The sequence below is a fragment of the Giardia duodenalis genome (assembly GCF_000002435.2).
Source record: "Giardia duodenalis strain WB C6 chromosome Unknown tig00000011, whole genome shotgun sequence".
Classification (NCBI taxonomy): Eukaryota; Fornicata; order Diplomonadida; family Hexamitidae; genus Giardia; species Giardia duodenalis.
This window is the reverse complement of record NW_024037081.1, coordinates 5,060-17,500: the sequence shown is the minus strand read 5'-3', so window position 1 is coordinate 17,500 and position 12,441 is coordinate 5,060. Positions and strand designations below refer to the sequence as shown.

At 66.6% G+C, this 12,441-nt stretch overlaps 2 protein-coding genes across 2 annotated transcripts; both read right to left on the bottom strand.

Moving 5' to 3' along the window:
• Positions 1-3,301: 3,301 nt before the first annotated feature.
• Positions 3,302-6,631, bottom strand: GL50803_0061818 (putative Reverse transcriptase/endonuclease; the record flags this gene model as incomplete). The annotated part of the gene is made up of 1 exon (XM_038046299.1): positions 3,302-6,631. The coding sequence occupies one exon, from the start codon at positions 6,629-6,631 to the stop codon at positions 3,302-3,304; it is 3,330 nt and encodes a 1,109-aa protein (XP_037901528.1).
• A 2,146-nt stretch (positions 6,632-8,777) lies between these two features.
• On the bottom strand, positions 8,778-12,107 carry GL50803_0061815 (putative Reverse transcriptase/endonuclease; the record flags this gene model as incomplete). Its single annotated transcript, XM_038046298.1, has 1 exon — positions 8,778-12,107. One exon carries the CDS (start codon positions 12,105-12,107, stop codon positions 8,778-8,780), a length of 3,330 nt encoding a protein of 1,109 aa, XP_037901527.1.
• Between the last annotated feature and the right edge of the window lie 334 nt (positions 12,108-12,441).

Sequence of the window (12,441 nt, the reverse complement as noted above, 5' to 3'; positions counted from 1 at the left end):
GGCGCAGGAGTCCTGGATGAGACGTGATGGCGTGGGTGCTTGGCCTTTGCTCGAGCGCATGGTGTGGGTGGACCGATTCCCCGCATCCTCCAGGCCCTGCGGGGGCGGTCTTCAGGCCCAAATTCTGGATTTTGGAAAAAATAAAATCCACCATGAGCGTCGCCCCGGCGCAACCAGCAGGCCCTGGGCCGCGGAAACAAAGAGACAAATAGCCCGTGGACCAAGAAGAGTGCAGGCCTGTTTGGGGGGTAGAAGACGACGCGTCGGGCCAGAAACCCAGGGATCCAGGATTCCAGTCAAAGGCAGGCCTACAGACCGGCCCACTGCACCGCGCACATACGCGAGGCACCATAATGCTGTTGCACTAAAAAGGGAAGCGCGAGCCCAGAGAACCAGACAGAGGCGGTTTACTACGTAATATGCGCGCAAGGCGGTAAGGACATTGGAGGGGAGGCAGCCTCACGACGGAGGGGAAGGGCCCGCCCGGGGCGCCCAGCCCCCGTGCCCGCGTGGTCTCGCGGCGGGGGCGCGGCCAGGGGGGCCTTCTCCCCAGCTCCAGGGGTATGCTCCTGTGCGCGGGGGCGCGCGGGTCACGGCCAGGGGGGCCAGGCGCTGCAGGCTGTGTGTTAGTGGATCCGCGGAGAGGGCGGCCTGCGGTGTTAGGGCATAGCGGCATGCAGACATACAGGCCCGAGGGAGGCGTGCCATGTGAGGGGGAGTGGTAGGGGGGCATCCTGGAGGATCGATGGCGAAGGTGCCGATCCTCCTCCGTGGCGGCGCAGGAGTCCTGGATGAGACGTGATGGCGTGGGTGCTTGGCCTTTGCTCGAGCGCATGGTGTGGGTGGACCGATTCCCCGCATCCTCCAGGCCCTGCGGGGGCGGTCTTCAGGCCCAAATTCTGGATTTTGGAAAAAATAAAATCCACCATGAGCGTCGCCCCGGCGCAACCAGCAGGCCCTGGGCCGCGGAAACAAAGAGACAAATAGCCCGTGGACCAAGAAGAGTGCAGGCCTGTTTGGGGGGTAGAAGACGACGCGTCGGGCCAGAAACCCAGGGATCCAGGATTCCAGTCAAAGGCAGGCCTACAGACCGGCCCACTGCACCGCGCACATACGCGAGGCACCATAATGCTGTTGCACTAAAAAGGGAAGCGCGAGCCCAGAGAACCAGACAGAGGCGGTTTACTACGTAATATGCGCGCAAGGCGGTAAGGACATTGGAGGGGAGGCAGCCTCACGACGGAGGGGAAGGGCCCGCCCGGGGCGCCCAGCCCCCGTGCCCGCGTGGTCTCGCGGCGGGGGCGCGGCCAGGGGGGCCTTCTCCCCAGCTCCAGGGGTATGCTCCTGTGCGCGGGGGCGCGCGGGTCACGGCCAGGGGGGCCAGGCGCTGCAGGCTGTGTGTTAGTGGATCCGCGGAGAGGGCGGCCTGCGGTGTTAGGGCATAGCGGCATGCAGACATACAGGCCCGAGGGAGGCGTGCCATGTGAGGGGGAGTGGTAGGGGGGCATCCTGGAGGATCGATGGCGAAGGTGCCGATCCTCCTCCGTGGCGGCGCAGGAGTCCTGGATGAGACGTGATGGCGTGGGTGCTTGGCCTTTGCTCGAGCGCATGGTGTGGGTGGACCGATTCCCCGCATCCTCCAGGCCCTGCGGGGGCGGTCTTCAGGCCCAAATTCTGGATTTTGGAAAAAATAAAATCCACCATGAGCGTCGCCCCGGCGCAACCAGCAGGCCCTGGGCCGCGGAAACAAAGAGACAAATAGCCCGTGGACCAAGAAGAGTGCAGGCCTGTTTGGGGGGTAGAAGACGACGCGTCGGGCCAGAAACCCAGGGATCCAGGATTCCAGTCAAAGGCAGGCCTACAGACCGGCCCACTGCACCGCGCACATACGCGAGGCACCATAATGCTGTTGCACTAAAAAGGGAAGCGCGAGCCCAGAGAACCGGCGAGGAAACAGCTTGGGGGTGGAGGGGTTTGGGGAGCCCAAATTCTGGCCCATCGACACACGGGGTGAGCTGTGGCCGGCCCAAGGGGACAGCGTGGACAGGTGTGTGCAGTGCCCCATATAAGGATGCACGATGGGGATCGGCCGGGGCCACCGATTCGGGGGACAAGGGAGACGCGTCCGGACTGTCCCCGGGAGTCCGTGAGAAGGGAGGGTGCGGACCGTGCGCCATAGCTAGCCCATCCACACGTGTCGTGCTATTCCAGAATGGTGGCTCACCGGAGGCGTCTGGCCAAGATGGCGGGGGCAGCGGGGCGGTGGTCCCATACGGCCCAGGAGGCCGACAGAAGGTCACGCCTGAGAGAGCAGACTGACGGCTTAGGAGGTGGTGTGGGGAGGCACGGGTGATGGAGGAGGCCCCCTAAGGGCGGGTCCAGGCTGATGACGCCAGCTCAGGACAGACCGGCAGAGCGCCGTGGAGCCATATTCTTCTGTGCGTGCCAGTCCCATCTGTGACAAGCAACCCATGTGGTGCCAGCGCTGGTGGGAGGCATGTGGCCCAGGTATGGAGCGAAACCTGGGGGCCCGGCCGGGACTGTCAACAGCCGTCACCGCGACTCAGCGGAGACCGAGCAGGAGAGGTAGAGAGGAGCAGGGGAGAATGGGCCAGGCAAACACAGGCGCATGAGGGATGGCCCATTGGAGGGCAAGCACCTGGAGGCCAGGGCCAGAGTGACCAGGTTCCCTGTACCGGGGCGCCCAGAGTGGGTACATGAGGGGGGGCAGTGGGGAAGCGATGCACCCGAGGGCTCAGTAGCACATAGCACCCGGCCATCCTCTCCAGGGGGCACCGGGGCGCTGCAGCAGAGGATGGCCCGAGCCAGGGCTGTGCCGCCCCGGACCGGAGGCGGCCACTGGCGGGCAGTTCCATGGGGGGATCAGCACGGCGCGGTGCGATGGTACGAATGACACACGGGGCTAGCCTCTTCCCCCAGCACCAGCTCGCCAGACTCAGCACCCAAGGACCGCCGCTGCCCGGGAGGACAGACAGACGAACACCGGGCTGCGGCGTGGGCAGATGACGAGTCCCATCGAGGAAGTGCCCAAACGTAGGCAGGGCGGGTGTCTGGCCATCCAGGGGGGCGTCCGGCCTGGCCCGGCCTGGTCGAGTGTGTATGGCATCGCGGCTAGGCATCTATCGCACCGTGTCTGGACGTGATGCACACCCGAATGATAGGGGCAAGAGGCCTCGGGTGCGAGCGAGGAGTACCAGGGGAGACAGCTCGGCACGCAGGCCCAGGGGTCCGTTCGCGCTGTGGGGCAGCCGACAGCGGGCAGGGTGCCCAAGCATGACCACTAGCGCCCCGTGTCGATGCGTTTGAAGGGGTAGAAGCCATCAGGGGCATGCGGCTTGGGAGGACCGACGCGCTTGAAGAAGGACGGCAGGGCCTTGTGCACCGGCTCGGGTGCTCCTGCATCGTCGGGGCTGTCGTCATCCAGTGGAGGCGGGGAGGGGGCCCTTGAGCACATGAAGGGGTCTGGGCGTTCGTTTGCATCCGGCTGTGCGGGGTGATCGGTGCCCCAGGTGATCGAGGAGGAGACCTCAGCAGGACCCCAGGGAGGAGGGACTGCCGCATCAGGATGCTGGCTGAGATCGGCCATGATCTCTACGGAGGGCGACGTGCCAGGGCTCCACATGGCAGGGGTGAGGGGAGTAGGAGGAGTAGCCCGAGCCTCGTTGGGAGCCGGTTCCGGCAGGGATACTGCAGGGGCGGGGCGGTGCACCGGCCTCTCCACTCGCAGCCCAGCGTACAGGAGGGCCGACAGCCTGTAGTGCCAGAGGATGACCTGCGCCGCCTCCTGCATGAAGCGCGCAAGGTCCACGCCGGCGAACGCGAGTCCGGCCGCAGACAGGTGGTGCAGGACGCCGTCAGCACCGACCACGACGGGGAGGATGTGGGCCGCCCGCCCCTGGAGCACGAGGGGGCGATACTTGGCGGCCTTCAGGGCATAGGACCGCTCCAGCCTCCACGGGACAGTGACCACCAAGTCCCCGAAGCCCCCACCGATGACAAGGTCAGGCTGGAGGTGATCCACTGGGATCGTGGGATTGCGCACAACAGACCCAGCGCGACCGCGGGAGCACGCGAGCAGGGCGTCCAGAATCTTGTCGTGCCGCGCCACGTGAATCCCGTTAATGGCCTTGCACACCAGATGGTGCCTGGGAAGGAAGGGCTGCTTGCAGTGGCAGCACGTGCCCATCGGCCGGCCCCGCTGGTACCTCCCCGCCAAGCAGTCCCCTATGAACAGGACCTGCGTGTTGTCCAGGGGTGCGCAGCCCAGCAATGCGAGCGGCAGGAAGGATCGGAGCGCGGCCGTGTCCTGCAGGCGCTTCTTCCTCAGCTCGCGGAAGACGCCCGCCTTCATGTCCTGGCGCTGCCTGTGCATCTCGTCGTAGTAGTGATGGGGCAGCACCAGTCCGAGGCCGTACTTCGCGCGGGGCGTCAGAGCAAGGGTCTTCGCAAGGGGTTCGGGGATCTCCAGAAGGGTCGCGACCTCCTCCACTATCTGCGCATCGACGTCGGCATAGGGGGACGGGCCCGGGTAGTCGTCAACAAGGGGTCCATAGTTAACTGCAGGGACGACGCAGGCAGACAGGAGCCTGAGGCGGTCGTGGAGTGAGAGACCCGAAGCACGGAGGACGGCGAGATGCTCGTGGAGCCGGCGGGCCGATGTCTGCGCGAGGTTGAAGGAGGAGTGCTTGAGCACGCGGGTGCCCATGAAGGAGATCGCCCCGGCCTGGGTCGAGGAGCACTTCGAGAGCTCGACCGTGAGCCCTATGCGGGAGAGGGCAGACTGCGCGTCACTCTTCACGGTATCTATGGGAATCGCCTCCTCTGACGCAATGACGAGGTCGTCGGCGTATGCAACGACCTTGTACTGGCCGAGGTACGTCTCCACCGGCCAGACAAGGCTCTGGCAGAACATCGCCATGGACAGCGGGTCCCCCTGTGGCACGCCCGCTGGGACCGCGGGGAGGTCCGAGGAGTGCCGAGCCGCGAGGAACGACTCAATGTACGCGACGGTCGGCTGGACCACCCCTGCCCGGCGGAGCGCAAAGAGGATGACGGAATGCGGGACGCTGTTGAAGGCATTCCGCACATCCACCGTGAGCAGGTGGTGTGTCCTCTTCAGCTCCTCGGCCGCGCGGATCGCCTTCATCTGGGCGAGGTGCTCAAAGGCCAGCTGCCACGCCGGGAGCTTGCGGAGCGCGGGAGTCCGACGCAGGAGCAAGCGGTGGAAGGCGACCAGAAGCGTCTCCTGCACTGCGATAGGGCGCCATCGGCCGCCAGACTTGGGCAGAAGCTTCAGCCTGAACTCGCACAGGGGCTGGAGCTGGGCCCAGTTCCTGCTGGAGAAGAGGGTCGTCAGGACAGAGGTGAAGAGCTCCGCAGCCCCGGCGGCCCCACAAAGGTGCAGGAGGTGAGGCTTCCCCAGCCCAGAGGGTCCGGCCGCGACAGGCCTCATCGCCTGCAGCTCCTTCAGCAGCGCCTTGGCCGTTATCTTGGGCGACGGGCCGAGCACGTGATGGACGGGGGGCAGAGAGACAGGCATGGGGCGCGGGTGGAGCTCATGGACAATCGCTTCCCGCTCCTTGCCCTGGGGCTCGGGGACCCTGGCGGCAGAGGACGTCTCGCTCAACAGCGCCTGCCATGCCCGGCCGAGCAGCCCCTTCCGGAGAAGCGACTGCGCCGGGGGGAGCCGTCCAGAGCCCTCCATGCGGCGGCACGTCGAGAGGAAGCGCGCTAGGGCCTCTACAGGAGGAAGGCGCCCCGCCATCTCTGTGAATACGTCAGTGAGGAGGCGAAGCAGCTCAGGGGACGGGCTGCCACTAGGCACCCCGATGCGCTCGGGGACTGTGGCGTCGAGCGGGAGGTAGTGGCCGAGCCTGGCGATATGGGCCTTCAGCCCCCTCTCCGTTTTGTATCGGGCCCGGCACATGCTGCATGCATACGGGAACACAGGGTCCGGCGTTGGCGAGGGAGAGGGCTCGGCGGCTGCAGGTGGAGGGGCAGACCCCGACAGCGGAGAAGGGCTGCGCGACGGAGAAGGTGAACCGGGAGGCGGATGGTGCATCCCGATGTGGACATCGATCGCCGCAGAGTCAGGCAGCACCTCTCCGCAGCGCTCGCAGACAGTCGTACGGCCCCCAGGAGCAGGCAGGTCTGCGCCCCGGGCCTCCTGCTCGTCCGTGATGGACGGGGAGTTGTCGTGGCCCAGGTCGTATGGGAGGCCGTCGTCGGGAATCGGGAGGGGCTCCTGGCCACAGGGCAGAAGGTCGTTCGACAGGCAGGGAGGAGAGGCGTCCCGGGCCACCGAGGCCCCGGAGCCCTGTAAGCCATGGACAGGAGAAGACTCATTGGGAGAGTTGTCCGTGGCGGAACGGCTGTTGCCAGGCCCAGGCTGGGGGGATGGGGGCCCGTGGGAGCCGCAGAGGGGCTCGCAAGAGGAAGGCCGGGCCATGGCGGTCGTCGAGGCATCGTTGCCGTCACCCAGCGTCATAGGATCGGGAGTGCCCCTAGGTAGGGGCCTGTGGGAGTCGGTTGGAGCGTGGTTGGGAGGCTCTGGGCCTGAGGAAGCCCCGATCTCCGTGGTTCCCGAAGGCGCGGAAAGGGCGGAACGCATGGTTTTTTTTTTTTTTTTAGGGGCGGTTTACTACGTAATATGCGCGCAAGGCGGTAAGGACATTGGAGGGGAGGCAGCCTCACGACGGAGGGGAAGGGCCCGCCCGGGGCGCCCAGCCCCCGTGCCCGCGTGGTCTCGCGGCGGGGGCGCGGCCAGGGGGGCCTTCTCCCCAGCTCCAGGGGTATGCTCCTGTGCGCGGGGGCGCGCGGGTCACGGCCAGGGGGGCCAGGCGCTGCAGGCTGTGTGTTAGTGGATCCGCGGAGAGGGCGGCCTGCGGTGTTAGGGCATAGCGGCATGCAGACATACAGGCCCGAGGGAGGCGTGCCATGTGAGGGGGAGTGGTAGGGGGGCATCCTGGAGGATCGATGGCGAAGGTGCCGATCCTCCTCCGTGGCGGCGCAGGAGTCCTGGATGAGACGTGATGGCGTGGGTGCTTGGCCTTTGCTCGAGCGCATGGTGTGGGTGGACCGATTCCCCGCATCCTCCAGGCCCTGCGGGGGCGGTCTTCAGGCCCAAATTCTGGATTTTGGAAAAAATAAAATCCACCATGAGCGTCGCCCCGGCGCAACCAGCAGGCCCTGGGCCGCGGAAACAAAGAGACAAATAGCCCGTGGACCAAGAAGAGTGCAGGCCTGTTTGGGGGGTAGAAGACGACGCGTCGGGCCAGAAACCCAGGGATCCAGGATTCCAGTCAAAGGCAGGCCTACAGACCGGCCCACTGCACCGCGCACATACGCGAGGCACCATAATGCTGTTGCACTAAAAAGGGAAGCGCGAGCCCAGAGAACCGGCGAGGAAACAGCTTGGGGGTGGAGGGGTTTGGGGAGCCCAAATTCTGGCCCATCGACACACGGGGTGAGCTGTGGCCGGCCCAAGGGGACAGCGTGGACAGGTGTGTGCAGTGCCCCATATAAGGATGCACGATGGGGATCGGCCGGGGCCACCGATTCGGGGGACAAGGGAGACGCGTCCGGACTGTCCCCGGGAGTCCGTGAGAAGGGAGGGTGCGGACCGTGCGCCATAGCTAGCCCATCCACACGTGTCGTGCTATTCCAGAATGGTGGCTCACCGGAGGCGTCTGGCCAAGATGGCGGGGGCAGCGGGGCGGTGGTCCCATACGGCCCAGGAGGCCGACAGAAGGTCACGCCTGAGAGAGCAGACTGACGGCTTAGGAGGTGGTGTGGGGAGGCACGGGTGATGGAGGAGGCCCCCTAAGGGCGGGTCCAGGCTGATGACGCCAGCTCAGGACAGACCGGCAGAGCGCCGTGGAGCCATATTCTTCTGTGCGTGCCAGTCCCATCTGTGACAAGCAACCCATGTGGTGCCAGCGCTGGTGGGAGGCATGTGGCCCAGGTATGGAGCGAAACCTGGGGGCCCGGCCGGGACTGTCAACAGCCGTCACCGCGACTCAGCGGAGACCGAGCAGGAGAGGTAGAGAGGAGCAGGGGAGAATGGGCCAGGCAAACACAGGCGCATGAGGGATGGCCCATTGGAGGGCAAGCACCTGGAGGCCAGGGCCAGAGTGACCAGGTTCCCTGTACCGGGGCGCCCAGAGTGGGTACATGAGGGGGGGCAGTGGGGAAGCGATGCACCCGAGGGCTCAGTAGCACATAGCACCCGGCCATCCTCTCCAGGGGGCACCGGGGCGCTGCAGCAGAGGATGGCCCGAGCCAGGGCTGTGCCGCCCCGGACCGGAGGCGGCCACTGGCGGGCAGTTCCATGGGGGGATCAGCACGGCGCGGTGCGATGGTACGAATGACACACGGGGCTAGCCTCTTCCCCCAGCACCAGCTCGCCAGACTCAGCACCCAAGGACCGCCGCTGCCCGGGAGGACAGACAGACGAACACCGGGCTGCGGCGTGGGCAGATGACGAGTCCCATCGAGGAAGTGCCCAAACGTAGGCAGGGCGGGTGTCTGGCCATCCAGGGGGGCGTCCGGCCTGGCCCGGCCTGGTCGAGTGTGTATGGCATCGCGGCTAGGCATCTATCGCACCGTGTCTGGACGTGATGCACACCCGAATGATAGGGGCAAGAGGCCTCGGGTGCGAGCGAGGAGTACCAGGGGAGACAGCTCGGCACGCAGGCCCAGGGGTCCGTTCGCGCTGTGGGGCAGCCGACAGCGGGCAGGGTGCCCAAGCATGACCACTAGCGCCCCGTGTCGATGCGTTTGAAGGGGTAGAAGCCATCAGGGGCATGCGGCTTGGGAGGACCGACGCGCTTGAAGAAGGACGGCAGGGCCTTGTGCACCGGCTCGGGTGCTCCTGCATCGTCGGGGCTGTCGTCATCCAGTGGAGGCGGGGAGGGGGCCCTTGAGCACATGAAGGGGTCTGGGCGTTCGTTTGCATCCGGCTGTGCGGGGTGATCGGTGCCCCAGGTGATCGAGGAGGAGACCTCAGCAGGACCCCAGGGAGGAGGGACTGCCGCATCAGGATGCTGGCTGAGATCGGCCATGATCTCTACGGAGGGCGACGTGCCAGGGCTCCACATGGCAGGGGTGAGGGGAGTAGGAGGAGTAGCCCGAGCCTCGTTGGGAGCCGGTTCCGGCAGGGATACTGCAGGGGCGGGGCGGTGCACCGGCCTCTCCACTCGCAGCCCAGCGTACAGGAGGGCCGACAGCCTGTAGTGCCAGAGGATGACCTGCGCCGCCTCCTGCATGAAGCGCGCAAGGTCCACGCCGGCGAACGCGAGTCCGGCCGCAGACAGGTGGTGCAGGACGCCGTCAGCACCGACCACGACGGGGAGGATGTGGGCCGCCCGCCCCTGGAGCACGAGGGGGCGATACTTGGCGGCCTTCAGGGCATAGGACCGCTCCAGCCTCCACGGGACAGTGACCACCAAGTCCCCGAAGCCCCCACCGATGACAAGGTCAGGCTGGAGGTGATCCACTGGGATCGTGGGATTGCGCACAACAGACCCAGCGCGACCGCGGGAGCACGCGAGCAGGGCGTCCAGAATCTTGTCGTGCCGCGCCACGTGAATCCCGTTAATGGCCTTGCACACCAGATGGTGCCTGGGAAGGAAGGGCTGCTTGCAGTGGCAGCACGTGCCCATCGGCCGGCCCCGCTGGTACCTCCCCGCCAAGCAGTCCCCTATGAACAGGACCTGCGTGTTGTCCAGGGGTGCGCAGCCCAGCAATGCGAGCGGCAGGAAGGATCGGAGCGCGGCCGTGTCCTGCAGGCGCTTCTTCCTCAGCTCGCGGAAGACGCCCGCCTTCATGTCCTGGCGCTGCCTGTGCATCTCGTCGTAGTAGTGATGGGGCAGCACCAGTCCGAGGCCGTACTTCGCGCGGGGCGTCAGAGCAAGGGTCTTCGCAAGGGGTTCGGGGATCTCCAGAAGGGTCGCGACCTCCTCCACTATCTGCGCATCGACGTCGGCATAGGGGGACGGGCCCGGGTAGTCGTCAACAAGGGGTCCATAGTTAACTGCAGGGACGACGCAGGCAGACAGGAGCCTGAGGCGGTCGTGGAGTGAGAGACCCGAAGCACGGAGGACGGCGAGATGCTCGTGGAGCCGGCGGGCCGATGTCTGCGCGAGGTTGAAGGAGGAGTGCTTGAGCACGCGGGTGCCCATGAAGGAGATCGCCCCGGCCTGGGTCGAGGAGCACTTCGAGAGCTCGACCGTGAGCCCTATGCGGGAGAGGGCAGACTGCGCGTCACTCTTCACGGTATCTATGGGAATCGCCTCCTCTGACGCAATGACGAGGTCGTCGGCGTATGCAACGACCTTGTACTGGCCGAGGTACGTCTCCACCGGCCAGACAAGGCTCTGGCAGAACATCGCCATGGACAGCGGGTCCCCCTGTGGCACGCCCGCTGGGACCGCGGGGAGGTCCGAGGAGTGCCGAGCCGCGAGGAACGACTCAATGTACGCGACGGTCGGCTGGACCACCCCTGCCCGGCGGAGCGCAAAGAGGATGACGGAATGCGGGACGCTGTTGAAGGCATTCCGCACATCCACCGTGAGCAGGTGGTGTGTCCTCTTCAGCTCCTCGGCCGCGCGGATCGCCTTCATCTGGGCGAGGTGCTCAAAGGCCAGCTGCCACGCCGGGAGCTTGCGGAGCGCGGGAGTCCGACGCAGGAGCAAGCGGTGGAAGGCGACCAGAAGCGTCTCCTGCACTGCGATAGGGCGCCATCGGCCGCCAGACTTGGGCAGAAGCTTCAGCCTGAACTCGCACAGGGGCTGGAGCTGGGCCCAGTTCCTGCTGGAGAAGAGGGTCGTCAGGACAGAGGTGAAGAGCTCCGCAGCCCCGGCGGCCCCACAAAGGTGCAGGAGGTGAGGCTTCCCCAGCCCAGAGGGTCCGGCCGCGACAGGCCTCATCGCCTGCAGCTCCTTCAGCAGCGCCTTGGCCGTTATCTTGGGCGACGGGCCGAGCACGTGATGGACGGGGGGCAGAGAGACAGGCATGGGGCGCGGGTGGAGCTCATGGACAATCGCTTCCCGCTCCTTGCCCTGGGGCTCGGGGACCCTGGCGGCAGAGGACGTCTCGCTCAACAGCGCCTGCCATGCCCGGCCGAGCAGCCCCTTCCGGAGAAGCGACTGCGCCGGGGGGAGCCGTCCAGAGCCCTCCATGCGGCGGCACGTCGAGAGGAAGCGCGCTAGGGCCTCTACAGGAGGAAGGCGCCCCGCCATCTCTGTGAATACGTCAGTGAGGAGGCGAAGCAGCTCAGGGGACGGGCTGCCACTAGGCACCCCGATGCGCTCGGGGACTGTGGCGTCGAGCGGGAGGTAGTGGCCGAGCCTGGCGATATGGGCCTTCAGCCCCCTCTCCGTTTTGTATCGGGCCCGGCACATGCTGCATGCATACGGGAACACAGGGTCCGGCGTTGGCGAGGGAGAGGGCTCGGCGGCTGCAGGTGGAGGGGCAGACCCCGACAGCGGAGAAGGGCTGCGCGACGGAGAAGGTGAACCGGGAGGCGGATGGTGCATCCCGATGTGGACATCGATCGCCGCAGAGTCAGGCAGCACCTCTCCGCAGCGCTCGCAGACAGTCGTACGGCCCCCAGGAGCAGGCAGGTCTGCGCCCCGGGCCTCCTGCTCGTCCGTGATGGACGGGGAGTTGTCGTGGCCCAGGTCGTATGGGAGGCCGTCGTCGGGAATCGGGAGGGGCTCCTGGCCACAGGGCAGAAGGTCGTTCGACAGGCAGGGAGGAGAGGCGTCCCGGGCCACCGAGGCCCCGGAGCCCTGTAAGCCATGGACAGGAGAAGACTCATTGGGAGAGTTGTCCGTGGCGGAACGGCTGTTGCCAGGCCCAGGCTGGGGGGATGGGGGCCCGTGGGAGCCGCAGAGGGGCTCGCAAGAGGAAGGCCGGGCCATGGCGGTCGTCGAGGCATCGTTGCCGTCACCCAGCGTCATAGGATCGGGAGTGCCCCTAGGTAGGGGCCTGTGGGAGTCGGTTGGAGCGTGGTTGGGAGGCTCTGGGCCTGAGGAAGCCCCGATCTCCGTGGTTCCCGAAGGCGCGGAAAGGGCGGAACGCATGGTTTTTTTTTTTTTTTTAGGGGCGGTTTACTACGTAATATGCGCGCAAGGCGGTAAGGACATTGGAGGGGAGGCAGCCTCACGACGGAGGGGAAGGGCCCGCCCGGGGCGCCCAGCCCCCGTGCCCGCGTGGTCTCGCGGCGGGGGCGCGGCCAGGGGGGCCTTCTCCCCAGCTCCAGGGGTATGCTCCTGTGCGCGGGGGCGCGCGGGTCACGGCCAGGGGGGCCAGGCGCTGCAGGCTGTGTGTTAGTGGATCCGCGGAGAGGGCGGCCTGCGGTGTTAGGGCATAGCGGCATGCAGACATACAGGCCCGAGGGAGGCGTGCCATGTGAGG